The sequence below is a fragment of the Vicugna pacos genome, chromosome 4 (assembly GCF_048564905.1).
Source record: "Vicugna pacos chromosome 4, VicPac4, whole genome shotgun sequence".
NCBI lineage: Eukaryota > Metazoa > Chordata > Mammalia > Artiodactyla > Camelidae > Vicugna > Vicugna pacos.
Genome location: NC_132990.1, coordinates 1,672,108 through 1,695,672, shown reverse-complemented (window position 1 = coordinate 1,695,672; position 23,565 = coordinate 1,672,108). Strand labels below are relative to the sequence as shown.

The 23,565-nt window shown below is 50.6% G+C and overlaps 2 protein-coding genes across 2 annotated transcripts; both read right to left on the bottom strand.

The window, feature by feature from the left end:
• Window positions 1–4,952: 4,952 nt before the first annotated feature.
• Window positions 4,953–12,726, bottom strand: LOC140695952 (NUT family member 2G-like). Its single transcript, XM_072959081.1, has 7 exons — window positions 12,013–12,726; window positions 9,408–10,104; window positions 8,563–8,691; window positions 7,369–7,541; window positions 6,654–6,922; window positions 6,264–6,380; window positions 4,953–5,810 (listed from the first exon to the last, which is right to left on the bottom strand). The coding sequence occupies exons 1-7, from the start codon at window positions 12,026–12,028 to the stop codon at window positions 5,061–5,063; spliced, it is 2,151 nt and encodes a 716-aa protein (XP_072815182.1). The 5' UTR covers window positions 12,029–12,726; the 3' UTR covers window positions 4,953–5,060.
• Window positions 12,727–12,954: 228 nt separating this feature from the next.
• On the bottom strand, window positions 12,955–16,887 carry LOC140695956 (NUT family member 2G-like). Its single transcript, XM_072959087.1, has 3 exons — window positions 14,650–16,887; window positions 14,261–14,377; window positions 12,955–13,807 (listed from the first exon to the last, which is right to left on the bottom strand). Exons 1-3 carry the CDS (start codon window positions 14,686–14,688, stop codon window positions 13,058–13,060), a joined length of 906 nt encoding a protein of 301 aa, XP_072815188.1. The 5' UTR covers window positions 14,689–16,887; the 3' UTR covers window positions 12,955–13,057.
• Window positions 16,888–23,565: the final 6,678 nt, after the last annotated feature.

Below are 23,565 nucleotides of genomic sequence, written 5' to 3'. Positions count from 1 at the left end.
CGACCCCGAAATCATCATCTTGTTTGCCCCCCTCGCCTCCGTTTTCCGCGGCCGGCTTTGGTTCAGCACCTTGCGTGCTGCCAGGGGTGCTCTCCTGCGCAGGCTTTCTAAACGGCAGGAAGCGGCACCAGTGTTGGTGTGGACTGTTTCAATCTTGAGGTTTTTAAATGGACTTGGGGATGGTACTGTTGACGTTTCAGGAAGGATAAGTCAGCATCGCTGTCTTTATTTCTTAAGGGGTCACTTGGAATGGGGCCTAATTTGACTGTTTCCCCCTTTTACCGAACCTCGTGAGCTGTCGTACTAGCATAAAGGCATCCAGGCGCTTTAGCACAATGACTGCGGACTTTCCCTGTTACAGCTTTAGTGCTCAGTGTGTATGCCGCCCTGATGGAGTTCTTGCAAAAGTACTTCCAAGCTACCTTGTCTGGCTCCCGATTCCTCAGCGGCATTGGTGGAATAGGGGTGAGGGTGTCGCTGCTGCTGCTGCTGCTGCTGCTGCTGCTGCTGCTGCTGTTGTTGTTGTTGTTGTTGTTGTTGTTGTATTAGAACGAACTACATGTCGTATTTTGTGTTGATGGAGAGTTGTGGAAGTGTAGGCTCCCTTACACCTAAACCTTCATGTGAGTGTGTCCTTTGTGCCGAAGGAAGGAAGCAAACTATTTCTGAACACTTCGTGTCAGGTACTGTGCTAGGTTACCTCATGTTACCTCAACAGCCACCCTGCAGAGAGGGAAGGGCAGTGCTCTCTCAGATGAGAAAGTATTTTGAGGTGAAGCCAGTTCCTGAGGTCTCACAACTAAAGAGTGAGGCTTGAGATTGTAGACTGAGATCCTTTTTCCGTTGCCAGAGCCCTTTTATTACTCTCTGTTTCCCTTAGTGTTATTAATAATACATTTGGAATTTTAGGGTATTTTACTCTTACAAGCAAATTTATTTCAGAATCGTGTTTGAATTTGCATGGTCTTAATTTTGGAAATGCGTAGAGGGAATGTTTTACCAAGTATGCTAGCTAAGTGAAAAGACTAGTTAAAATTCTTTAAAAAAAAAAAAGGAAGAAGAGTTGAATATTTTCATTCTCTTTAGGAACAGAGGGCTTTACAGTATAGAGCTGTGAAGATTCACTTGAACTCAGAGCCGTAGGAGCCATAAGGGAAGTTAAATTAGGTCAGATCTAAAGAAAATAAGGTCCTTGAAGGTAAAGATTGTATGGCCCACAGCATCGCTCCTCTGGCATAGATCTAAGTGCTGTGCACCTGCTGGTAAGTGTGCCAATCACCAGGTTCCATTGTGAGAGGCTAGGAATTGCCTATCATGCCCTTGGGCCCTTCGAAGGACTGAATGCTTCTATGTGTACTGAAGAAAGTCTTTAGTTTCATGACATGTCAGTTGAAAGGGGTTTTTTTTTGTTTTTTGTTTTTCTTAAATCTGATAAGAATATTTCCTCGTCTGAAAATGATTTAGATCTGGTAACTTCTGTCCAGGTCGTCGACTTACGTGACTTGCGTCTCTATTAGGTGCAGTGTCAAGTCCTCTTAGTGTAATTCTTTTTCTCCTTTCTCATGTAAGAGCCAACTATAAATTCTAGAATATTAGAATCCTGGGTCCAGAATATAGCCTTGAACCTTCAGGTTGATGATATTTAATATAAGTTTAATTTATATTGTGCTTTATTAGTATTTAGTAAATGTTGGTTAACGATGCTGGTTTTATGAAGGATTTCTTACTTGAAATATTAATACTATTTGAATAAGTGATATTTTTATTTGCTTATTGCTTAAAAACTATTTAATTGAGTTATAGTCAGGTACAGTGTGTCAATTTCTGGTATACATCATAATATTTTAGTCATACATATATAGACATATACATATATTTAGTTTCATATGTTTTCATTAAAGGTTACTACAAGATACTGAATATAGTTCCCTGTGCTAGAGAGAAGAAATTTGGCTTTCATCTATTTTTATTTTTTATTTTGTCTTCTCGATTTCTTGATTAAAATATTAATAATGTTTTCTGTCTGTGTTATTGCCAGGCCTAAGAGTTCTGTTGCTTTTTGTTTTCAAATAGTAATTAATTGGATGGCTTCACTAGATTATAGACAGTTAGAGTGTCTCCAGTTTTTGTCTGCTGTGAATGACTCTGCCATGAACATTCATCTCTTAAGTTCTGATGTGGACATACAGTTTAACTTCTCTTGGGTACACAGGGGTAGAGTTGCTGTGGGGGAGTGATGTGTGCGTGTTTTGGGGGAGGGGATGGTAAATGAATTTATTTTAAACCATAATAAGACTACAGGTTAACTTATTGAACACATATGAACACCCTGTGCACTGGCCACTGTGCCGGCACTGGAGCAGCGTGGAGACCAGACCCGGTTCCAGCGCTTGCAGGAGTTTACTCTCAGAGGGGCAGGCGGACTGTCTGTCCTGCGCACATGATGCTTCAGCTACTGGTAGGTGCCGTGAAGAAAACCAAAATAATTAAAAGGGGAGAGAGTGTAAGGGGAGGGCATGATGTTTTCTTATGTAATAAGTTAAGATGTTTTAAATGCTGTATATTTAACAGAATTTTCGGCCATCTTAAGTGTATAAAAATAGTGTAAGAACAATACAAAGAAGGTTTTCCTCTGCATCATCTGAGAGTAAATTGTTGGTACAGTGCCCCGGCTCCCCAGAACACCGCACACGGCCCTCCTGCATATCCGTAACACGGCCGTGCCCGTCGGGCAGTGAGCGCCAGCCCAGGACAGCTTCCTGCTTTTCAGACCCTGCTTGGTGGGCGCGTGGTGCACTTAGCTCCTGTCTCCTTGGTCCCCTTCAGGACACAGCAGTTCCTCACACCGCTTTGGCTTTAATGCCTTGACACTTCGGCCGATTGGTGTGTTTTTAATTTTTTAACAAACCACCAAGCCATTTTCCAGAGCACCATTTTACACTCTGTCGGCAGGGGTCAGGTGCTTCAGTTCTTCACATCCTCCCCAACACCTCTTTTTGATTCTGTCCCGTCTGGAGAGGCTTTAAGCGGTATTGCATATTGAGCCATTCCGCCTGTTCTGTGTTTCGCTAATGTCTGCAAGCATCCTTTCAGGACAGCTCTGACCCCTTACCATTCAAGTGATGATAAAAGTGATATTCTTTAGGAGTGTTGTAAATTCTTTCTTTAGTCCCAAGTGAGCTGGAAAGAAAAGACGTTCCCGAGTCTCTGTCCACTCTGACATAACTGGTAGAAAGAGCCCTTTACAGAAATTAGTCACAAGAAGGCCAAAGTTTCATAGAAACTTCAGGAGTGCTTCTGGTTACCCCAGCAGGCAGGATGTAGCATTCAAGAGCCGGTAAATGTTTCTCCCACATCCTAGAATTTAATACTTAACCTATTTTAACGTAAATTGGCGAATATTTTGGCCTTCCGTGGTTTCTGGCTTGAGCAGGAAAGCCTCTAGTGTCTCCCTGTTAAGTAAGGTGCTGGCATTGAGCTGAGGTGTGTTTTATTTATGGCAGTAGCCAGCACTTGCCATTTTGCTTGTTTTCACATAGATGAGTGAATTTTGTCAAGTGTGTTTTTTGCCTCCATGAAGATGATCGTTAACGAGAGGTTAACACTCTGCTTAGTGTTACTAACGTGAGGATCACGTTAATGGTTTCCTTCTGTTGAACCTCCTCTACAGCCTTGGAGTAAACCCCGCTTGGCGTTTGGTATTTGTTGTATTGTCTGTTGTAATGTGCCGTTGGGTTCTGTTTGCTAGAAGTTCAATATTTTGTCCTGCTCTTCGTAAGTCGTATCATGTCTGTTTCGTGCGTGTGTGTGTGCAGGCTGTGTGGTTCAGGGTTATTGTTACACTTGCTTCATGAAGTGCATTTGGAAACTCTTCTGTGCTGTGGGATGGTATTGTGACGACCTCATCGTGCAGTGATAATTGCTCTTTTCTGCTTCTCTCTTTTTTGTTTTACTTCAGAAAGTTGTTTTAAATTTATTATTTTTTAACTTTTGACTTTAGTAGAAATATAATATGTACGCAGAACAGTGCAGATATCAGAACTCACAGCCTGATACATTTTCGCAAACTAAACACACCATACAGCTAACCAGTGCCCAGATGAGCAGTCAAAGCCCAGCGTGTTGGAAACCCTCAGCTGGACCAGGATGCTCCCGCAGAGAAATCCCACAAATCCCACAGCGGCGCCCGCTGTCATTCCCCTTTCACACACCTTTAACAGACGCCCCGTGGACTTACTCTCAGCCTAGTCCCCATGTGTCCTTGGGATTAAGCGGGAGCTGCCTCCACCACTTCCCACGTTGCAGGAATCCCCGGAGACTAGAGGAGGCTCCCTGTACGACGGGGCAGAGAGGCAGGAAGTCCTGTCCCTCAGGCCAAGGCTCTTCGTCTCTGGTCAGGACACCGAGACGGGAAGCCCTGGCCTGTCATCCGGCCGCTTCAGGGAAGCAGAGAGAAGCTGCCCAAAGACCAGGGCTGTCTCCAGGCTCCATCCTAGAGAACTGGTTAGCGTGCAGAGGGCTGAAAGGCATGGAAACAGCTCTCCATCCCTAGTTTGTTCAGGGTTATAGGTGATGATGGGATGTCCCACAGGCCCGTGGGCAAGCAGGCTTGAGAGAAGAGGATGATGCGGGGGTTCCGGGGGGCAGTGAGAGCTGGGGGCTCCCAGGAGCATCTGAGGACCCCGTGTCAATGTGGAGGCAGATCTAGTCGGCCCCCTGTGGATCCATAGCTCCGGGGACCGCCTCGTCCTCCCTCTGAGGAGCCCTCTCTGTGCAGCAGCCCAGACACGAATAAGACTACAGTGGTCTGAGAACATTTGCAAACAAAAGTATTTTTATTCCCATTTAAAATATATCACCCCAAGGTGCTGCTCCCAACCACATCCACCCAGACCCACCTCCCCCACCCTCCAGCTCCCACCACCCCACCCCACCGCACCCTGGCCCTCATGGTCCCGCACTCCCTCCCTGCCCCCCTCCCTGTCCTGTACATCAGCAGGCTCAGCACTGGATGAGGAAGAGCCCCTAAGGTCCCCTGGGGACCTGGCACTGGAGGCTGATTACTTGTTGCAGTGCCTCTTTCTCCTCCTCCTCCCACTCCCTCCAACAGATGGGTCACACCTCCTCTTTTTCGGTTGTGAGGGGCGCACCAGCCCCGGAGGCAAGGCTGGCGTCCCAGAGATCCCGAGGTCAGGCTTGGGCTGGGGCAGCTTGTCATCAGACCCCTGGCCTCCACACAGATCCCGCTTCCTAGGTCTGGCAGCTGGTGGAGGAGCTGCGCTAGGTCCGATCCTCTGAGGGGAGGGGCCTTGGCGAGCCCCCTGAACTCCAGGGCAGAGAAATCTCAAGGGCCCTGGGGCAGAGCTGTGGGACTTCCCTCCCCAGGGCATGAGGCAGTACTGAGTGGCCAAGATAAAGTCCAGACTGGGAACCTCCTCTTTGTCCTCACTGGACCCACCCCCTGGCCCTGGCCCTGCGTCCTCCCTAAGAGGAGAGGTCTCTCTGACAGTTGAGGCGTCCCTGGGTCCCAGGCTCGGTGCAGTGCGCCTCTGACCCTGGGGAGCAGAGAGGGGCTGTCCAGCCTGGCATGTAGGGAAAGCCTCATGTCCTGGAGAGTGCATATAGAGTTTGGGTCTGAGGAGGCCACTCTCTGTTCCGCTGCTGGTCGCAGGTTCCTTGGACTCAGTCTCTGGTGGGCTTTCTTCATCGCTGACCCCTAGCTGGGGGCCGTGGTCACGCCTCTGGGCATCTTGGGTGACATCAGACTCACCCAACTCCTCGTTCAGGGTCAGGAGTGGTTTCTGCACCAGCTGTTAGGAGGGAAGTGGACGGTTACTGGCCGCAAATAGACGGGTGAGGAGAGAAGGAGGGCTGGGCAGCGGAATGGTGGCACTGGGGGACAGATGGGGGGATGTCTCCAGGAGTCCAATCAAAGAATGCACACTGTAGCACTCCTGCTGTCCTCCTGGGCCTTATTCCCAGCTGTGTGTCCTTCCTTTCTCACTGGGCCCCCGTCCTCTCCTTCCTATGGTCCTGCACTGCCCCCAGTCCCTAGCAGGCCCTCCACAGTGCCAGGCCTTCCAGGCAGGAAAAGGTTTAGCAGAGCCCTGTGGGCCTCCTGTTCTGGGGTCCGATCCCTCCCCCGGCTCACCTGGGTCCTGCCCTCCTTGGTTCCCTGGGTGTCCCGTGCCTTCCCTCTTCTACCTGGAGTCCCTCCCTCCCTCCCTTGTCTCCCTGAATGCCCCCCCGCTCCTCTGGCTCACCTCTTCAAGGGTGAGTCCTTCCTCCTGTTCTAACTTGTCAGCCAGTGCCAAGGGATCCAGCTGTGACTCTGGGGAAAGTAAACCCACCAGGAACTGAGGGTGAATGATGTCCTCCACCTAAGATGGAAGGAAAAGGCTGTGAGCGTCCTTGGCCAGGAGTAACCTGTGAGCCACGAACACCTGGAGCAAAAGTGAACAGCAGAGACCCACCCCATTCTCTACAAGGTGGCATGTTTTACAGCACCGTGGCAGTCAGGCCCCCCCCCCCCCCGAGCTCAGGGACAAGTAGCAGAGCTTAAGTCCCAAAGGCCTGCGCAGAACCCCAATCCTGGGTGCTGAGAATGGGAGTCCCTGGAATCTTGCAGCCCCCAGGCTCCAGGCCCAGCCCACCTTGGAGACAAAGTCTTCCTGGGAACACAGCTGGTCCATGTAGCTCAGGAGACCCGGGTCCGGGTAGGTCCCGTCCTCAGGGCATGCTGCTTCTGGCTCCCCAGTGGCTGAGAGGACAGGCCCCAGCAGCTCCTCCAAGGTGTCCTGATACTCGCTGAGAGCCTCAAGGGGAATCTCCTCGGGTTCCTTGGTCTCTGGGGACAGCCAGGATCTGTCTGGCTGTGGGTGGTTGATTCTGGCCGTGGGGCTGGCCTTCATGGGCACGCAGGCTAAGGCAGAGCGGGAGAAGGAAAGGAGGGTGAGGGGCTCCCGCATCCAGCTCGTGACCATGAAGTGCGCGCGTCGGGTAGGGCAGTGTTTGGGGGACATGGACGTGGGTGTGGGTGGGATCAAGACCACCTGCATTTCCACTCAGTGACAGGGTGTGAGGAGGGACGGGTAAGTGGGAGCATCTAAGAGAGCCACGTGTGAGGACATGTGCAACCTGCAGGTTTCCAGTGATCTCCCCATCCAGCCCACTTTTGAGGCAGGCTTTCTGTGGAGCCCTCAGACAGGGAGGTGGGAGAGGAGTTCCACAACTGAGCAAGTCGATACCCCGTAGTGACAGAGGGCAGCCGAGACCCCCTCTGGGTGGCTGTGCAGGTGGAAAGACCAGTGCACCGCTGAGGGAAGAAGACTGACGTGGGGACGGTGGCCATCCCTAGCTCCCTGTTACCTTTGTGTTCAGCTGCAGTGGGCACGTGGGTGCCTGGCTGTGGGCCCACCTTTGGGGCTGGGGGCCCCCACGGTTCCAGCTTCGGTGGGGCTGGAGGAGGCAGGCCCTGCACCCCCTTCATACACTGCAAGTGCTGAGGCTGCATTTCATCCTCAGCCTCAAACTCCTTGAACCTGAGGGGTGAGGGTGGCACAGGCCATGCTGAGAAAAAGGCCTGGGCTCTGGAGCCCACCCAGGTTGCAGGGATGGAGGGATCAGGAGAAGATGTGCTGGGGGTGGTCACTGCCCTGTGAGGTGGTATCGCCAGCGGGGAGCTGCTCCTGGGGCACATAGCAGATCTGGGGACACCCCTGCCTCCCCAGCACTGCAGGGCATTCAGCAGCATAGACCCAGGTCCATAAATGAACCAGGTCTGGATGGAAGGCCCACAGGTGACCCTCCACTTGCCCCCTGCCCGTGTCCAGAAACAGGAAGGGCTGACAGCCAGAGGCCAGATGAGGCATGTGTTCCCCACGGGGGTCCTTGCCCGGATCCAGGATCCTGGGCTGACGCTGAGAGTCCTGGAACATAAGCCTGGAGACAGGGCCCAGGACAGGTTGTAGGGTGTGAACGCTAAGGTCAGTGGAGAGGGTTTCCTTTCCTCTGAGAAGTGCTTGTTTGTTTTCGGTTTTTTAAATAAAGGGGATTAACACGAAGGAGTCTCAGAAAGAGCCAGAGACCCTTGTGGTGAAGGACAGGCTGGCTTGCCCAGCCTCCTCAGGAGGGACACCAGGTTACGAAGTCAGGCCACACTTCAGGAGGAGAGAGGGTCCCAAATTCCATGTCAGTGGCCGCCAGCCCCTCAGCACTAAGGAGGCAGCAGGCTGGTGGGTGGAACACATTTCCCTGCACAGCCACTAGGGCTGCAGTGTGACCCCCACCGGGCTCACAGTTTCCCCACTCCACCCCGGGTGAGCTCTTCATCAAGGCGAAGAAGGCCACTTCAGGAGAGGGCGGAGCCCCGGGCAGAGGACGAATAGACCCAAGCTGTCAGGGTGCGGGAGTGGCTTTTGGAGAGGGGTCCGGCTTCTGGGCTGTGGGGACCCTGTGCTGGGGGAGCTCCCTCCTCCCTCCTCCTCTCTGACCATAGCCAGATTCTGCTCTGGGGTGTCGCCCTCACCCACCACAGCCCTTGGGCCCAGGACACGGACTCACTTTGCTGCCATCTCATAGTAATTCATGCGGTCGAAGTTGCTTGTGCGCTCCCATTCCTGCTCGGCCTGCCGCAGTCCCTCCTCCAGCGTCATGGTGGGCTTGAGTCGGGCCAGGGATCGAAGCACTGGGCTGTGAGCCCTCAGAGTCAGTCTCAGTGAACAGCCCAGTCCCCACCAGCCTGACCCCACCCGGCACGATGGACCACACGTCCCCCAACACAGCATGACTGAGTGTTCACAGACGAGCCCACGGGGGCTCCTGCCCAGTCCTCTGAATCACCTGTAATTGTCCCCGTGTCAGGTGGAAATGCCTGTCAAGCTCACAACTCTAGTAGGAGACAGTCCCTGCCCCTAGGAGAGCTCTACAATCTCCGTGTTTCAGCTAGAATTGTCCAGAAGAATGAGGACGAGGTCTGCATACAGCTCTCCCCTGGGCCGTGTAGATCCTACCCCTCCTCTGCAGTGGCGTCCCCTGGCCATCCCACACTCAAGCCCTTTGTTCCGACGAGACAGCAGCACAGGAGAGGGTGGCATCCCATCCGTGGCTCCTCACCTTCCCCAACACCCTCTCTGACTGCCAGTCTTCAGTAAGTATTCCTAAGATAATCGTGGGAGGTAAAGTCAACTGGACTCACCTAGGGTGGCAGGCTCAGTTGAGAGAAGGCACTGAATGGATGTCATGGACTGGAAGTGTGAGCGCATGATGGACAATGTGCCTTGTCATAGCGTGGACATCACCCTCAGACCTCCCTTCCGGGATCCCTAGAAACCTAACCTGCAAGTTCACCCCAAAGTCCTCCATGTGAAGCTCCAGATGAGCTCATGTGCCCCCGAGAACTGACTCACATGACAAAGCAGAAGAGAGCTTGTGCATCAGGGCTCTGGGGAAGGTGCCTCCGGGCCAGGCTCTTGAAGCGCTGCCAACGCCGGTAGTGCTTGTAGATGTTGTTGCAGCTAAAGGAGTCATCCTGAGGTGGCTGAGACTGGGAGGGGGCCAGACTCCCGTCCCTGGATGCGCCAGGTGGCCATGGCCCGGTGTTGATGGGGGGCATGCTGGGGGCCAGCTGTACAGGTGGTGGTGGAGCTTGAGAGGGACGGCCGGGGGCCCAGCCTCCCGTGCCAGCCTGAGTTACCCCAACAGCTGGGGTGGTCACTTGGGGTGCTAAGGATTGGGGAGCAGGGCAAGTAGTCCCACTGAGGGCCCCTGGTGCACCCCAGGTGACAGTCCCTGGAGGGAGAACGAAGCTCTGCATCGGAGGGAACTCTGTTGGCCTCACTTCCGATCTTACGTAGACAGGGATGTTGCAAGGCCCAGTGGCAGTGGGGACCTGGCCACCAGTAGCCACCAAAGGTGTCGTGGGGAAAGCTGGCAGCAGCAGGGTGGTGCCAGGAGGGAACGATGGGGTCAAGGAGGGTGGCAGGTGCTGCTCCCAGGGTGGCCGGTGTTGGGGGCCAGGAGCGGGTGGGGGAGAGGGAAGTGCCATGAATGGAGACAGGGGGGCACCAGTGCTCAGGAGCACATCCGTTCCCAGCAGTGGAGATGCTGTTGAGACAAAGGAAAGGGGTGAGTGGAGGTTGAGAATGGGCAACCAGGACTGGGGCTCTCTGGGGAATCAGAGAGTCAGTGTCAGCAGGTGAAGGACATTTGGACAGGGGAGGCTGTGCCATGTGCAGATGTCTTGGACTAGTTTTCGTGCTCTGACCTCTAAGTCGGAATTACTCCAGTAGGGAACTTGCTCCCATTCACCCAGGTCCCTGACCCCTGCTTGCTGGGAAGAAATAGCCTCAGCAAGCACCGACTCGCAGGGCCTCCCTAAGGAATTCCCCTGCACCTGACTCTCACAGGCTGTCTCTCCTAAGTCTCGGAGGTGGGTGGACACCTGCTCCTTTGCAGGCTCACTAGCAGGTAGAGAGCTTCTCCAAGGGAAGTTGTAGGCACCCAAAGGGCCTTTGTGAACCAGGCAGTGTCTAAAATATTAAGGTTCCACCTCCTCCTTACTCTTCTTTTTCCTGATGTTTAGTATAAACCCTCTTTCTTTCTTTCCTGGACTCACACAACAAAACAGAAATGCTGGAAACATCTCTCCCCGCAGAACCCTGACGCAAATCCGTAACACACTGGCCCAGCGTGCACGTGACGTCAGGGCCGCCCGCAGCAGACACTTAACATGGGCTGGGTTCTGCCACCCCATCCCCAGTGCCCAGAGTCACTGCCATCACTCAGGAGTTCTGCTCCTGGAACAGGGGTCTGAGAAGCAGCCACATGTGTGATTTCCGTCCTTTCACAGCCAGTGATGGCCGCAGAGGAGTAGAAAAGGCCAAGGAATAGAGTTCCTGTGTTCCTTCCCTTTCTATTTCCCAGCGATGGAAAGTGAAGACAGACTAAGAAGGCACGAGCCAGGTGCCTTCATTGATACGGTTGTCTGGAACACATCCCTGTTCAGGAGAACAAGGCACACTCCCCAGGGCCCCTACTGAGTCAGAACAGGTGCCATAGGGTGTTAATAACAACACAGAAGATTGTCTTCCTGCTCCCGGGCTCCGCTCCTCCCCTTTAAAAAGGAAACAGCCTTCATTCATGTTCTAGCACCACCACCCGCACTCCATGTCTGTTCCCTGTCCGTGAAATGCTGGCGTGAAATATGAACAAACTTCTCATGTCACAGGCAGGCCTGACGGTCCTCCCTGAGATGCTGGACAGCTATCACAAGTGTCTGCAGAAGTGCGTTTCCACAAAAGGAAGACCAATTCAGAACAACTGGGGGCCTCAAGCCCTGTCTTGGTTGAAGCCGAGAGTTTGCCCATCCCCTGCGGGATCCAGGGCAACAGTTACCTGAACTGAGGAGCGAGTCCTGGGCTGGAAGGAGGGGAGAAGTTCTGGGCTGTGGCAGTTAGAGTAACTTCCTGCCTAGCTCTTGGCGAAAGCAGTTCATAGCAGATGTGGCCACAGATCCCCCCTTTGAACAGTTTTCTGGCTAAGCCCTTCTCTCCCCGTGCCCCTATTAGATACAGGATGCCCCGGTTCAGATCCCTTAGAAGGAAATCGTGGGGCAAGCTCCAGGTGCCTAAGGAACAAGGTACAGGGCTAGGCTTTCCCCATGACCCTCCCTGTGCCACCAGCTCAGACCTACTAACCCTGACACACAGGTTTCACAGTGGCTTGTCTCCCTTCTACAAAGAACCACCCTGCCTGCTGCTGTCCTTTCTCCACACCCAGGGCAGTTCCCCTGAGTCTCTTTGATCCACCTTCAACGAGCCCTCCTCCCCTTGTGATCTTTGGTTTCCACCATCTCCCCAGGCTCCCCAGGCGAGATGTCCTTGGGCATTCAGGGCTCTCTCCTTCCTCCACTTTAGTCCACCTCTGTGTCCACAGTGAAATATCACATGTGAACCCCAAGGATTTGAGGGGTGGCAGAGTCTCTGAGAACATATCCCCAGCATTCAGGCTTACCTTTTTGTAAAGCCATTCCCACAGGCGTGGGCACAGACCAGCGCTGCCTGGTAGCCTCAATGAGAGAAATGCAGACGAGGACCCAGAGAGTGAGTTAACTGCTCCAGCAGATGCTCAGAATTCAAGCAAAGGCAGGTGAAGTTTGAATTTAAACAGTAGAATGTGAGGCTCAGGACCTTCTGTAGTGGGGGAGGGGCAGAGGGCAGTTGGGCCTGGGTGGGTGAGGGGACACTTTCCCTGCAGGGCTGTGGCAGGAAAGCAAGAACCGGAAGTTCCTTCCGCGTTCCAGAGTGGCGGCATACCTGGTGTGTGGCTCTATAGACAGTCTATTTTATTTTTTGTTAAATTGAAGTATAGTCAATTTACAATGTTGTATCAGTTTCTGGTTTACAGCAGGTGCTTTAGTCATACACGAATATACATTTACTGATATTCATATTCTTTTTCACCATAACGTGCTACAAGGTGACAAGTATGGCTCCCCGTGCTACAGTGTAACCTTGCTTATCTGTTTTATATGTACTGCTTCATATCTGCAAATCTCGATCTCCCAGTTGATCCCTTCCCATTCAGTTCCCAAGTCTGATAACCATATGCTTGTTTTCTATGTCTGTGAATGTGTTTCTGTTTTATAAATTAGGTCATTTTTCCTTTTCTTTTTTAGAACCCACATATGAGTGATATCAAATGGTATTTTTTTTCTTCCTGGGTTACTTCACTTAGACCGCCTCGTCCTCCCTCTGAGGAGCCCTCTCTGTGCAGCAGCCCAGACACGAATAAGACTACAGTGGTCTGAGAACATTTGCAAACAAAAGTATTTTTATTCCCATTTGAAATATATCACCCCAAGGTGCTGCTCCCAACCACATCCACCCAGACCCACCTCCCCCACCCTCCAGCTCCCACCACCCCACCCCACCGCACCCTGGCCCTCATGGTCCCGCACTCCCTCCCTGCCCCCCTCCCTGTCCTGTACATCAGCAGGCTCAGCACTGGATGAGGAAGAGCCCCTAAGGTCCCCTGGGGACCTGGCACTGGAGGCTGATTACTTGTTGCAGTGCCTCTTTCTCCTCCTCCTCCCACTCCCTCCAACAGATGGGTCACACCTCCTCTTTTTCGGTTGTGAGGGGCGCACCGGCCCCGGAGGCAAGGCTGGCGTCCCAGAGATCCCGAGGTCAGGCTTGGGCTGGGGCAGCTTGTCATCAGGCCCCTGGCCTCCACACAGATCCCGCTTCCTAGGTCTGGCAGCTGGTGGAGGAGCTGCGCTAGGTCCGATCCTCTGAGGGGAGGGGCCTTGGCGAGCCCCCTGAACTCCAGGGCAGAGAAATCTCAAGGGCCCTGGGGCAGAGCTGTGGGACTTCCCTCCCCAGGGCATGAGGCAGTACTGAGTGGCCAAGATAAAGTCCAGACTGGGAACCTCCTCTTTGTCCTCACTGGACCCACCCCCTGGCCCTGGCCCTGCGTCCTCCCTAAGAGGAGAGGTCTCTCTGACAGTTGAGGCGTCCCTGGGTCCCAGGCTCGGTGCAGTGCGCCTCTGACCCTGGGGAGCAGAGAGGGGCTGTCCAGCCTGGCATGTAGGGAAAGCCTCATGTCCTGGAGAGTGCATATAGAGTTTGGGTCTGAGGAGGCCACTCTCTGTTCCGCTGCTGGTCGCAGGTTCCTTGGACTCAGTCTCTGGTGGGCTTTCTTCATCGCTGACCCCTAGCTGGGGGCCGTGGTCACGCCTCTGGGCATCTTGGGTGACATCAGACTCACCCAACTCCTCGTTCAGGGTCAGGAGTGGTTTCTGCACCAGCTGTTAGGAGGGAAGTGGACGGTTACTGGCCGCAAATAGACGGGTGAGGAGAGAAGGAGGGCTGGGCAGCGGAATGGTGGCACTGGGGGACAGATGGGGGGATGTCTCCAGGAGTCCAATCAAAGAATGCACACTGTAGCACTCCTGCTGTCCTCCTGGGCCTTATTCCCAGCTGTGTGTCCTTCCTTTCTCACTGGGCCCCCGTCCTCTCCTTCCTATGGTCCTGCACTGCCCCCAGTCCCTAGCAGGCCCTCCACAGTGCCAGGCCTTCCAGGCAGGAAAAGGTTTAGCAGAGCCCTGTGGGCCTCCTGTTCTGGGGTCCGATCCCTCCCCCGGCTCACCTGGGTCCTGCCCCCCTTGGTTCCCTGGGTGTCCCGTGCCTTCCCTCTTCTACCTGGAGTCCCTCCCTCCCTCCCTTGTCTCCCTGAATGCCCCCCCGCTCCTCTGGCTCACCTCTTCAAGGGTGAGTCCTTCCTCCTGTTCTAACTTGTCAGCCAGTGCCAAGGGATCCAGCTGTGACTCTGGGGAAAGTAAACCCACCAGGAACTGAGGGTGAATGATGTCCTCCACCTAAGATGGAAGGAAAAGGCTGTGAGCGTCCTTGGCCAGGAGTAACCTGTGAGCCACGAACACCTGGAGCAAAAGTGAACAGCAGAGACCCACCCCATTCTCTACAAGGTGGCATGTTTTACAGCACCGTGGCAGTCAGCCCCCCCCCCCCCCGAGCTCAGGGACAAGTAGCAGAGCTTAAGTCCCAAAGGCCTGCGCAGAACCCCAATCCTGGGTGCTGAGAATGGGAGTCCCTGGAATCTTGCAGCCCCCAGGCTCCAGGCCCAGCCCACCTTGGAGACAAAGTCTTCCTGGGAACACAGCTGGTCCATGTAGCTCAGGAGACCCGGGTCCGGGTAGGTCCCGTCCTCAGGGCATGCTGCTTCTGGCTCCCCAGTGGCTGAGAGGACAGGCCCCAGCAGCTCCTCCAAGGTGTCCTGATACTCGCTGAGAGCCTCAAGGGGAATCTCCTCGGGTTCCTTGGTCTCTGTGAAGGGTTGTCAGGGTTCGTGGCAGTTTCCCTAGATAGATGTTTTGACCAATTCCAGTGTGTGTGTTGGGAGGGTTCCCCACACTACCAGCAAGCAATCCGCAGGACAGCAGCTAGCCCTTCTACATTTCAACTAAATTCTGACACTGTCTACCTGGAGATAGCATTTCTGACCAACTGGCTATAAATCAGACCTTTCCAAAACCCCCTCCAGGTCAATTAACTTGCTAGAGTAGCTCACAGAACACAGAGAAACCTTACTTACAAGCTCGCTGGTGTATTATAAAAGGATGTAACTCAGTAAGAGCCAGATGGAAGAGATGCACAGGGCAACGCATGGGGAAACGACAAGACGCTTCAATGGAGGGCACCACTCTCCCTGAATCTCCACCTGTCCACCAACCTGGACGCTCTTTGAAATCTTAACTGAAGTCCATTCTTTCTCTCTTCTCCATTTTTTTAAAGTTAAAGTGTACATTGATGGAGAAATCAAAAGCTTCACACATAAACTAAAACTAAAACATTTCATCACCACCAGACCAGCTTTACAACTAATGTTAACCTTCTGTAGTCATCAAACCATAAGAAAAGAGAAGAAAGAGAAGAAATAAAAGAGACCTACAACAGATTGCTTTGGCTGTTTGCAGTCTTTTGTGGTTCCTTATACATTTTGGAATTGTTTGTTCTAGTTCTGTGAGGAATGCCATGACTATTGGGATGGGGCTTGGGTTGGATCTGTGGATCGCTTTGGGTAGTGTGGCCATTTTGATAGTGTTGATTCTTCCAAACCAAGAGCACATGAAGACTTTCCATTTCTTTGTGTCATTTCGGTTTTCAGAGTATAGGCAACCTCCCTGGTTAAGTTTATTTCTAGGTATCTTGTTGTTTTTGATGTAATGGAAATGTCTCTGCCAGTTACAAAATTCTGGTTTTTGACGTGAAAAAAAGAAAAGCGAAGGGCCACAAATGGCAAAATATCCTTCTTTTTAATGGGTGAGTTGTATTCCATTCCATGCTGCATCTCCATTATCTATTCAACTATTGATTTGCACTTAGGATGTTTCCATATCTTGGCAATTATAAATGATGCTGCTGCTAATAGCAAAGTGTATGTATCTTTTTGAGCTACTTTTTATTTTGTGGTTGGCTTCATTCCTGTGATAACTGTGTAAGTTTAAAAAGCTAAAGCTCTAAATGTTCTTAGGAACAATGAACAGTACATATATGTAAATTTAAAAATACATGTGCAGTTAAAAAAATGATCAAGCCATGAAAGACATGGAGGAAACTTCAAAGACATATTACTAAATGAAAGAAGCCTGTCTGAAAAGGCTGTTAACTGCATGATTCCAACCAAATGACATTCTGGAAAAGGCACAGCTACAGAAACAATAAAAAGATGATGGTTTCCAGGGGGTTTGAGGAGAGGGAGGAAGGGAGGAGTGAATAGATGGAGCACAAGGGATTTTTAGGGCAATGAAATTATTCTATATGATTTACAGTGGCTACATGTCATTATGCATTTGTCAAAACCCATAGAATGTACAACATCAAGAGTAAACCCTAATGCAAACCATGGACTTTGGTTGATAATAATGTGACCATGTTGGTTCATCGATTGTACCAAATATGCCAAACTGATGAGGGATGTTGAGGGTAGGGGAGTACATATGTGTGGGTGGGGAGGGCTATATGTGAACTCTCTGTATTTTCTGCTCAATTCTGTTGTGAACCTGAAACTGTTCAAAAGAATAAAGTCTATTGAAAAAAAAAGATATTGCTTGACAATGAAATCTGATGAGATCAGAGAGAAGCTAAACAAGGATATCAGCAAACATCCCTCAGGAATAGAGAAAATAGTTTTGTTTTTTAAGGTATTTCATCTATGAAAAGAGTTAAATACAAAAAGCATTAAATAATTATGGATCTAAGATTTTTATAAAACCTCCTCACATATGAAATGATGTATATATGTGGTTATTCATTGCAGCATTATTTGTAATTTTGTAACATTAAAAACAAAAACCGAGGATCCATTGATCTGAGACAGGTACATCCCACAACAAAGTACCATAGTTATTAAAAAGAATGGAAACACGCATGTTTATGTATGCATAAGGAAAATTATCCAAAAATATTGTTAAATTAAAAAAATGTACAATTGTGAGAAAAGTGGGAAATAAGGTGTATTTTCATTTTTGGTTGTATCTGAAACATTGGAAATATATAAGAAACTAAGTAGTTATCTAATAATGGCAGGGGAAACTAATGTCACAAGAGTGGAAGTGAAACTTCTCAATGTATGGTATTTTGTATTATGTTAACTTTAAATTGTGAGCGTGTTCTATATTTGAAACAAGCTTTTATAAATCCTAGGAATTATAGTTACCAACTAGACTTGAAATATTGCAAAAATGAACAATGTTTTAAAAATATATATAACTATTCAAAATTCAGAAGGGAATCTATTAATGTTAATCTTTCAAAACGGAATCAATAGTTTAATGCATTTCATAATTTTATTTATTTATTTATCTATTTATTTATTTATCTATTTATTTATCATTAGCTCTTTTTGTACGTCATAGAGATCTTTTATCAAACAATATTTCCAGTTACAAAGATACATTTATTTGAAGTGCAGGAATTACTCTATTTTTGTTTTAGTTTTTGTCATCTATGAAGTTCAAGTAAAATTGCAGTGAGTAATTTGGTTTCAGAAAAAGAAAAAACTTGTGTACAAAAGTTCACAGCAGAATTGTTCCTAATAGGAAAAAGACTAGAGTAGAAATCTGTGTGGCCACCAGACCCGCCCCCGGGCCACGGGAGCCAATCCGCGCGCGTGCTCTACCCGGCCCCGCCCCGGCGCCCTCCTCAGCCCCGCCCTCCCTCCCCCCGCAAAAGGTTCAGTTAGGCAGGCTGGCGGCAGTTGGTCGAGCGGACGGCGGCTTGTTGGGTCTCCCCAACCGTGCCGGTCCTGCTCCCTCAGACAGCGGCGGCGGCGGCGGCGGCGAGGTCCCTCCGGGAGGCGCGGCGCTGGCCGAGCGGCAGCCGCGGAACTTCGTGTCCAGCGCGGCGGCGGCGGCGGCGGCGGCGGCGGGCGCGCGCCCCGAGGTGCCCCGCGGGCAGGTGTTCGACCGCGTGCCGCGCTGCAGCAACCTGCCACCTCGGCGAGGGCTCCAGCCCAAGGGTCATTTCGTCGGGCAGGCGGCGGTCAGTTGGAGCGGCTGGCAGCCCTGCGGCTTTCCAGAGCGACGGCGGCCCTGCTTGCCGCGGCCAGCGGCGGCAGCGGCTGCAGCGGCGGCGGCTGCAGCGGCGGCGGCGCGGTCCCTCCGGGAGGCGCGGCGCTGGCCGGGCGGCGGCCGCGCGCGCCCCGAGGTGCTCCGCGGGCAGGTGATCGACCGCGTGCCGCGCTGCAGCAACCTGCCACCTCGGCGAGGGCTCCCGCGGCGTCGAGTGGTAAGTGTCCGCCCCTAGCGTGCCGGTTGTGCCCGCCCGCAGCTGCGGCGTCGGCCCCGGCCCCGCGACCCCGAGCCCCCGAGCCCGAGCCCGGTCCCGACCCCAGGCGGGCTGCTCTGCTGTCCGCGCGCCGAGGGTCTCGGGTCGGGCCAGGCCTCTCGCGCTGGGGCGTTGCTCGCGGCGCTTCTCGGGACGGCCCTTCCCTGGGCGGCCCTGGAGGGTGGGGTGGAGGTCGGGACCGTGGCACCCAGGGACCCCCCAGGACGGGAACCGGCCCATCACCGCCGAGTGCTGGCCTCGCGGGCTTCCCTTGACGTCCGACTGTGAAGCCGCGAATTCCCTTCAGGTGCCGGCGGCGGCGGCCGCGGTCTGGAAAGCGTTTGGCAGCGGCGTGTGTGCACGACCCCGAAATCATCATCTTGTTTGCCCCCCTCGCCTCCGTTTTCCGCGGCCGGCTTTGGTTCAGCACCTTGCGTGCTGCCAGGGGTGCTCTCCTGCGCAGGCTTTCTAAACGGCAGGAAGCGGCACCAGTGTTGGTGTGGACTGTTTCAATCTTGAGGTTTTTAAATGGACTTGGGGATGGTACTGTTGACGTTTCAGGAAGGATAAGTCAGCATCGCTGTCTTTATTTCTTAAGGGGTCACTTGGAATGGGGCCTAATTTGACTGTTTCCCCCTTTTACCGAACCTCGTGAGCTGTCGTACTAGCATAAAGGCATCCAGGCGCTTTAGCACAATGACTGCGGACTTTCCCTGTTACAGCTTTAGTGCTCAGTGTGTATGCCGCCCTGATGGAGTTCTTGCAAAAGTACTTCCAAGCTACCTTGTCTGGCTCCCGATTCCTCAGCGGCATTGGTGGAATAGGGGTGAGGGTGTCGCTGCTGCTGCTGCTGCTGCTGCTGCTGCTGCTGCTGCTGTTGTTGTTGTTGTTGTTGTTGTTGTTGTATTAGAACGAACTACATGTCGTATTTTGTGTTGATGGAGAGTTGTGGAAGTGTAGGCTCCCTTACACCTAAACCTTCATGTGAGTGTGTCCTTTGTGCCGAAGGAAGGAAGCAAACTATTTCTGAACACTTCGTGTCAGGTACTGTGCTAGGTTACCTCATGTTACCTCAACAGCCACCCTGCAGAGAGGGAAGGGCAGTGCTCTCTCAGATGAGAAAGTATTTTGAGGTGAAGCCAGTTCCTGAGGTCTCACAACTAAAGAGTGAGGCTTGAGATTGTAGACTGAGATCCTTTTTCCGTTGCCAGAGCCCTTTTATTACTCTCTGTTTCCCTTAGTGTTATTAATAATACATTTGGAATTTTAGGGTATTTTACTCTTACAAGCAAATTTATTTCAGAATCGTGTTTGAATTTGCATGGTCTTAATTTTGGAAATGCGTAGAGGGAATGTTTTACCAAGTATGCTAGCTAAGTGAAAAGACTAGTTAAAATTCTTTAAAAAAAAAAAAGGAAGAAGAGTTGAATATTTTCATTCTCTTTAGGAACAGAGGGCTTTACAGTATAGAGCTGTGAAGATTCACTTGAACTCAGAGCCGTAGGAGCCATAAGGGAAGTTAAATTAGGTCAGATCTAAAGAAAATAAGGTCCTTGAAGGTAAAGATTGTATGGCCCACAGCATCGCTCCTCTGGCATAGATCTAAGTGCTGTGCACCTGCTGGTAAGTGTGCCAATCACCAGGTTCCATTGTGAGAGGCTAGGAATTGCCTATCATGCCCTTGGGCCCTTCGAAGGACTGAATGCTTCTATGTGTACTGAAGAAAGTCTTTAGTTTCATGACATGTCAGTTGAAAGGGGTTTTTTTTTGTTTTTTGTTTTTCTTAAATCTGATAAGAATATTTCCTCGTCTGAAAATGATTTAGATCTGGTAACTTCTGTCCAGGTCGTCGACTTACGTGACTTGCGTCTCTATTAGGTGCAGTGTCAAGTCCTCTTAGTGTAATTCTTTTTCTCCTTTCTCATGTAAGAGCCAACTATAAATTCTAGAATATTAGAATCCTGGGTCCAGAATATAGCCTTGAACCTTCAGGTTGATGATATTTAATATAAGTTTAATTTATATTGTGCTTTATTAGTATTTAGTAAATGTTGGTTAACGATGCTGGTTTTATGAAGGATTTCTTACTTGAAATATTAATACTATTTGAATAAGTGATATTTTTATTTGCTTATTGCTTAAAAACTATTTAATTGAGTTATAGTCAGGTACAGTGTGTCAATTTCTGGTATACATCATAATATTTTAGTCATACATATATAGACATATACATATATTTAGTTTCATATGTTTTCATTAAAGGTTACTACAAGATACTGAATATAGTTCCCTGTGCTAGAGAGAAGAAATTTGGCTTTCATCTATTTTTATTTTTTATTTTGTCTTCTCGATTTCTTGATTAAAATATTAATAATGTTTTCTGTCTGTGTTATTGCCAGGCCTAAGAGTTCTGTTGCTTTTTGTTTTCAAATAGTAATTAATTGGATGGCTTCACTAGATTATAGACAGTTAGAGTGTCTCCAGTTTTTGTCTGCTGTGAATGACTCTGCCATGAACATTCATCTCTTAAGTTCTGATGTGGACATACAGTTTAACTTCTCTTGGGTACACAGGGGTAGAGTTGCTGTGGGGGAGTGATGTGTGCGTGTTTTGGGGGAGGGGATGGTAAATGAATTTATTTTAAACCATAATAAGACTACAGGTTAACTTATTGAACACATATGAACACCCTGTGCACTGGCCACTGTGCCGGCACTGGAGCAGCGTGGAGACCAGACCCGGTTCCAGCGCTTGCAGGAGTTTACTCTCAGAGGGGCAGGCGGACTGTCTGTCCTGCGCACATGATGCTTCAGCTACTGGTAGGTGCCGTGAAGAAAACCAAAATAATTAAAAGGGGAGAGAGTGTAAGGGGAGGGCATGATGTTTTCTTATGTAATAAGTTAAGATGTTTTAAATGCTGTATATTTAACAGAATTTTCGGCCATCTTAAGTGTATAAAAATAGTGTAAGAACAATACAAAGAAGGTTTTCCTCTGCATCATCTGAGAGTAAATTGTTGGTACAGTGCCCCGGCTCCCCAGAACACCGCACACGGCCCTCCTGCATATCCGTAACACGGCCGTGCCCGTCGGGCAGTGAGCGCCAGCCCAGGACAGCTTCCTGCTTTTCAGACCCTGCTTGGTGGGCGCGTGGTGCACTTAGCTCCTGTCTCCTTGGTCCCCTTCAGGACACAGCAGTTCCTCACACCGCTTTGGCTTTAATGCCTTGACACTTCGGCCGATTGGTGTGTTTTTAATTTTTTAACAAACCACCAAGCCATTTTCCAGAGCACCATTTTACACTCTGTCGGCAGGGGTCAGGTGCTTCAGTTCTTCACATCCTCCCCAACACCTCTTTTTGATTCTGTCCCGTCTGGAGAGGCTTTAAGCGGTATTGCATATTGAGCCATTCCGCCTGTTCTGTGTTTCGCTAATGTCTGCAAGCATCCTTTCAGGACAGCTCTGACCCCTTACCATTCAAGTGATGATAAAAGTGATATTCTTTAGGAGTGTTGTAAATTCTTTCTTTAGTCCCAAGTGAGCTGGAAAGAAAAGACGTTCCCGAGTCTCTGTCCACTCTGACATAACTGGTAGAAAGAGCCCTTTACAGAAATTAGTCACAAGAAGGCCAAAGTTTCATAGAAACTTCAGGAGTGCTTCTGGTTACCCCAGCAGGCAGGATGTAGCATTCAAGAGCCGGTAAATGTTTCTCCCACATCCTAGAATTTAATACTTAACCTATTTTAACGTAAATTGGCGAATATTTTGGCCTTCCGTGGTTTCTGGCTTGAGCAGGAAAGCCTCTAGTGTCTCCCTGTTAAGTAAGGTGCTGGCATTGAGCTGAGGTGTGTTTTATTTATGGCAGTAGCCAGCACTTGCCATTTTGCTTGTTTTCACATAGATGAGTGAATTTTGTCAAGTGTGTTTTTTGCCTCCATGAAGATGATCGTTAACGAGAGGTTAACACTCTGCTTAGTGTTACTAACGTGAGGATCACGTTAATGGTTTCCTTCTGTTGAACCTCCTCTACAGCCTTGGAGTAAACCCCGCTTGGCGTTTGGTATTTGTTGTATTGTCTGTTGTAATGTGCCGTTGGGTTCTGTTTGCTAGAAGTTCAATATTTTGTCCTGCTCTTCGTAAGTCGTATCATGTCTGTTTCGTGCGTGTGTGTGTGCAGGCTGTGTGGTTCAGGGTTATTGTTACACTTGCTTCATGAAGTGCATTTGGAAACTCTTCTGTGCTGTGGGATGGTATTGTGACGACCTCATCGTGCAGTGATAATTGCTCTTTTCTGCTTCTCTCTTTTTTGTTTTACTTCAGAAAGTTGTTTTAAATTTATTATTTTTTAACTTTTGACTTTAGTAGAAATATAATATGTACGCAGAACAGTGCAGATATCAGAACTCACAGCCTGATACATTTTCGCAAACTAAACACACCATACAGCTAACCAGTGCCCAGATGAGCAGTCAAAGCCCAGCGTGTTGGAAACCCTCAGCTGGACCAGGATGCTCCCGCAGAGAAATCCCACAAATCCCACAGCGGCGCCCGCTGTCATTCCCCTTTCACACACCTTTAACAGACGCCCCGTGGACTTACTCTCAGCCTAGTCCCCATGTGTCCTTGGGATTAAGCGGGAGCTGCCTCCACCACTTCCCACGTTGCAGGAATCCCCGGAGACTAGAGGAGGCTCCCTGTACGACGGGGCAGAGAGGCAGGAAGTCCTGTCCCTCAGGCCAAGGCTCTTCGTCTCTGGTCAGGACACCGAGACGGGAAGCCCTGGCCTGTCATCCGGCCGCTTCAGGGAAGCAGAGAGAAGCTGCCCAAAGACCAGGGCTGTCTCCAGGCTCCATCCTAGAGAACTGGTTAGCGTGCAGAGGGCTGAAAGGCATGGAAACAGCTCTCCATCCCTAGTTTGTTCAGGGTTATAGGTGATGATGGGATGTCCCACAGGCCCGTGGGCAAGCAGGCTTGAGAGAAGAGGATGATGCGGGGGTTCCGGGGGGCAGTGAGAGCTGGGGGCTCCCAGGAGCATCTGAGGACCCCGTGTCAATGTGGAGGCAGATCTAGTCGGCCCCCTGTGGATCCATAGCTCCGGGGACCGCCTCGTCCTCCCTCTGAGGAGCCCTCTCTGTGCAGCAGCCCAGACACGAATAAGACTACAGTGGTCTGAGAACATTTGCAAACAAAAGTATTTTTATTCCCATTTAAAATATATCACC

What these genes read in the sequence shown, in the direction of transcription:
- LOC140695952 (XM_072959081.1), bottom strand. An exon ending in CACTGCAGCTGAACACAAAG is followed by an intron (nt 6,923 to 7,368) that starts GTAACAGGGAGC and finishes GCTCTGCCTTAG; the next exon opens with CCTGCGTGCCCATGAAGGCC. An exon ending in AAGGACTCACCCTTGAAGAG is followed by an intron (nt 5,811 to 6,263) that starts GTGAGCCAGAGG and finishes CCCTCCTAACAG; the next exon opens with CTGGTGCAGAAACCACTCCT.
- LOC140695956 (XM_072959087.1), bottom strand. Translation starts at nt 14,688, where the DNA reads ATGGACCAGCTGTGTTCCCAGGAAGACTTTGTCTCCAAG. An exon ending in AGGAAGACTTTGTCTCCAAG is followed by an intron (nt 14,378 to 14,649) that starts GTGGGCTGGGCC and finishes CTTCCATCTTAG; the next exon opens with GTGGAGGACATCATTCACCC. An exon ending in AAGGACTCACCCTTGAAGAG is followed by an intron (nt 13,808 to 14,260) that starts GTGAGCCAGAGG and finishes CCCTCCTAACAG; the next exon opens with CTGGTGCAGAAACCACTCCT.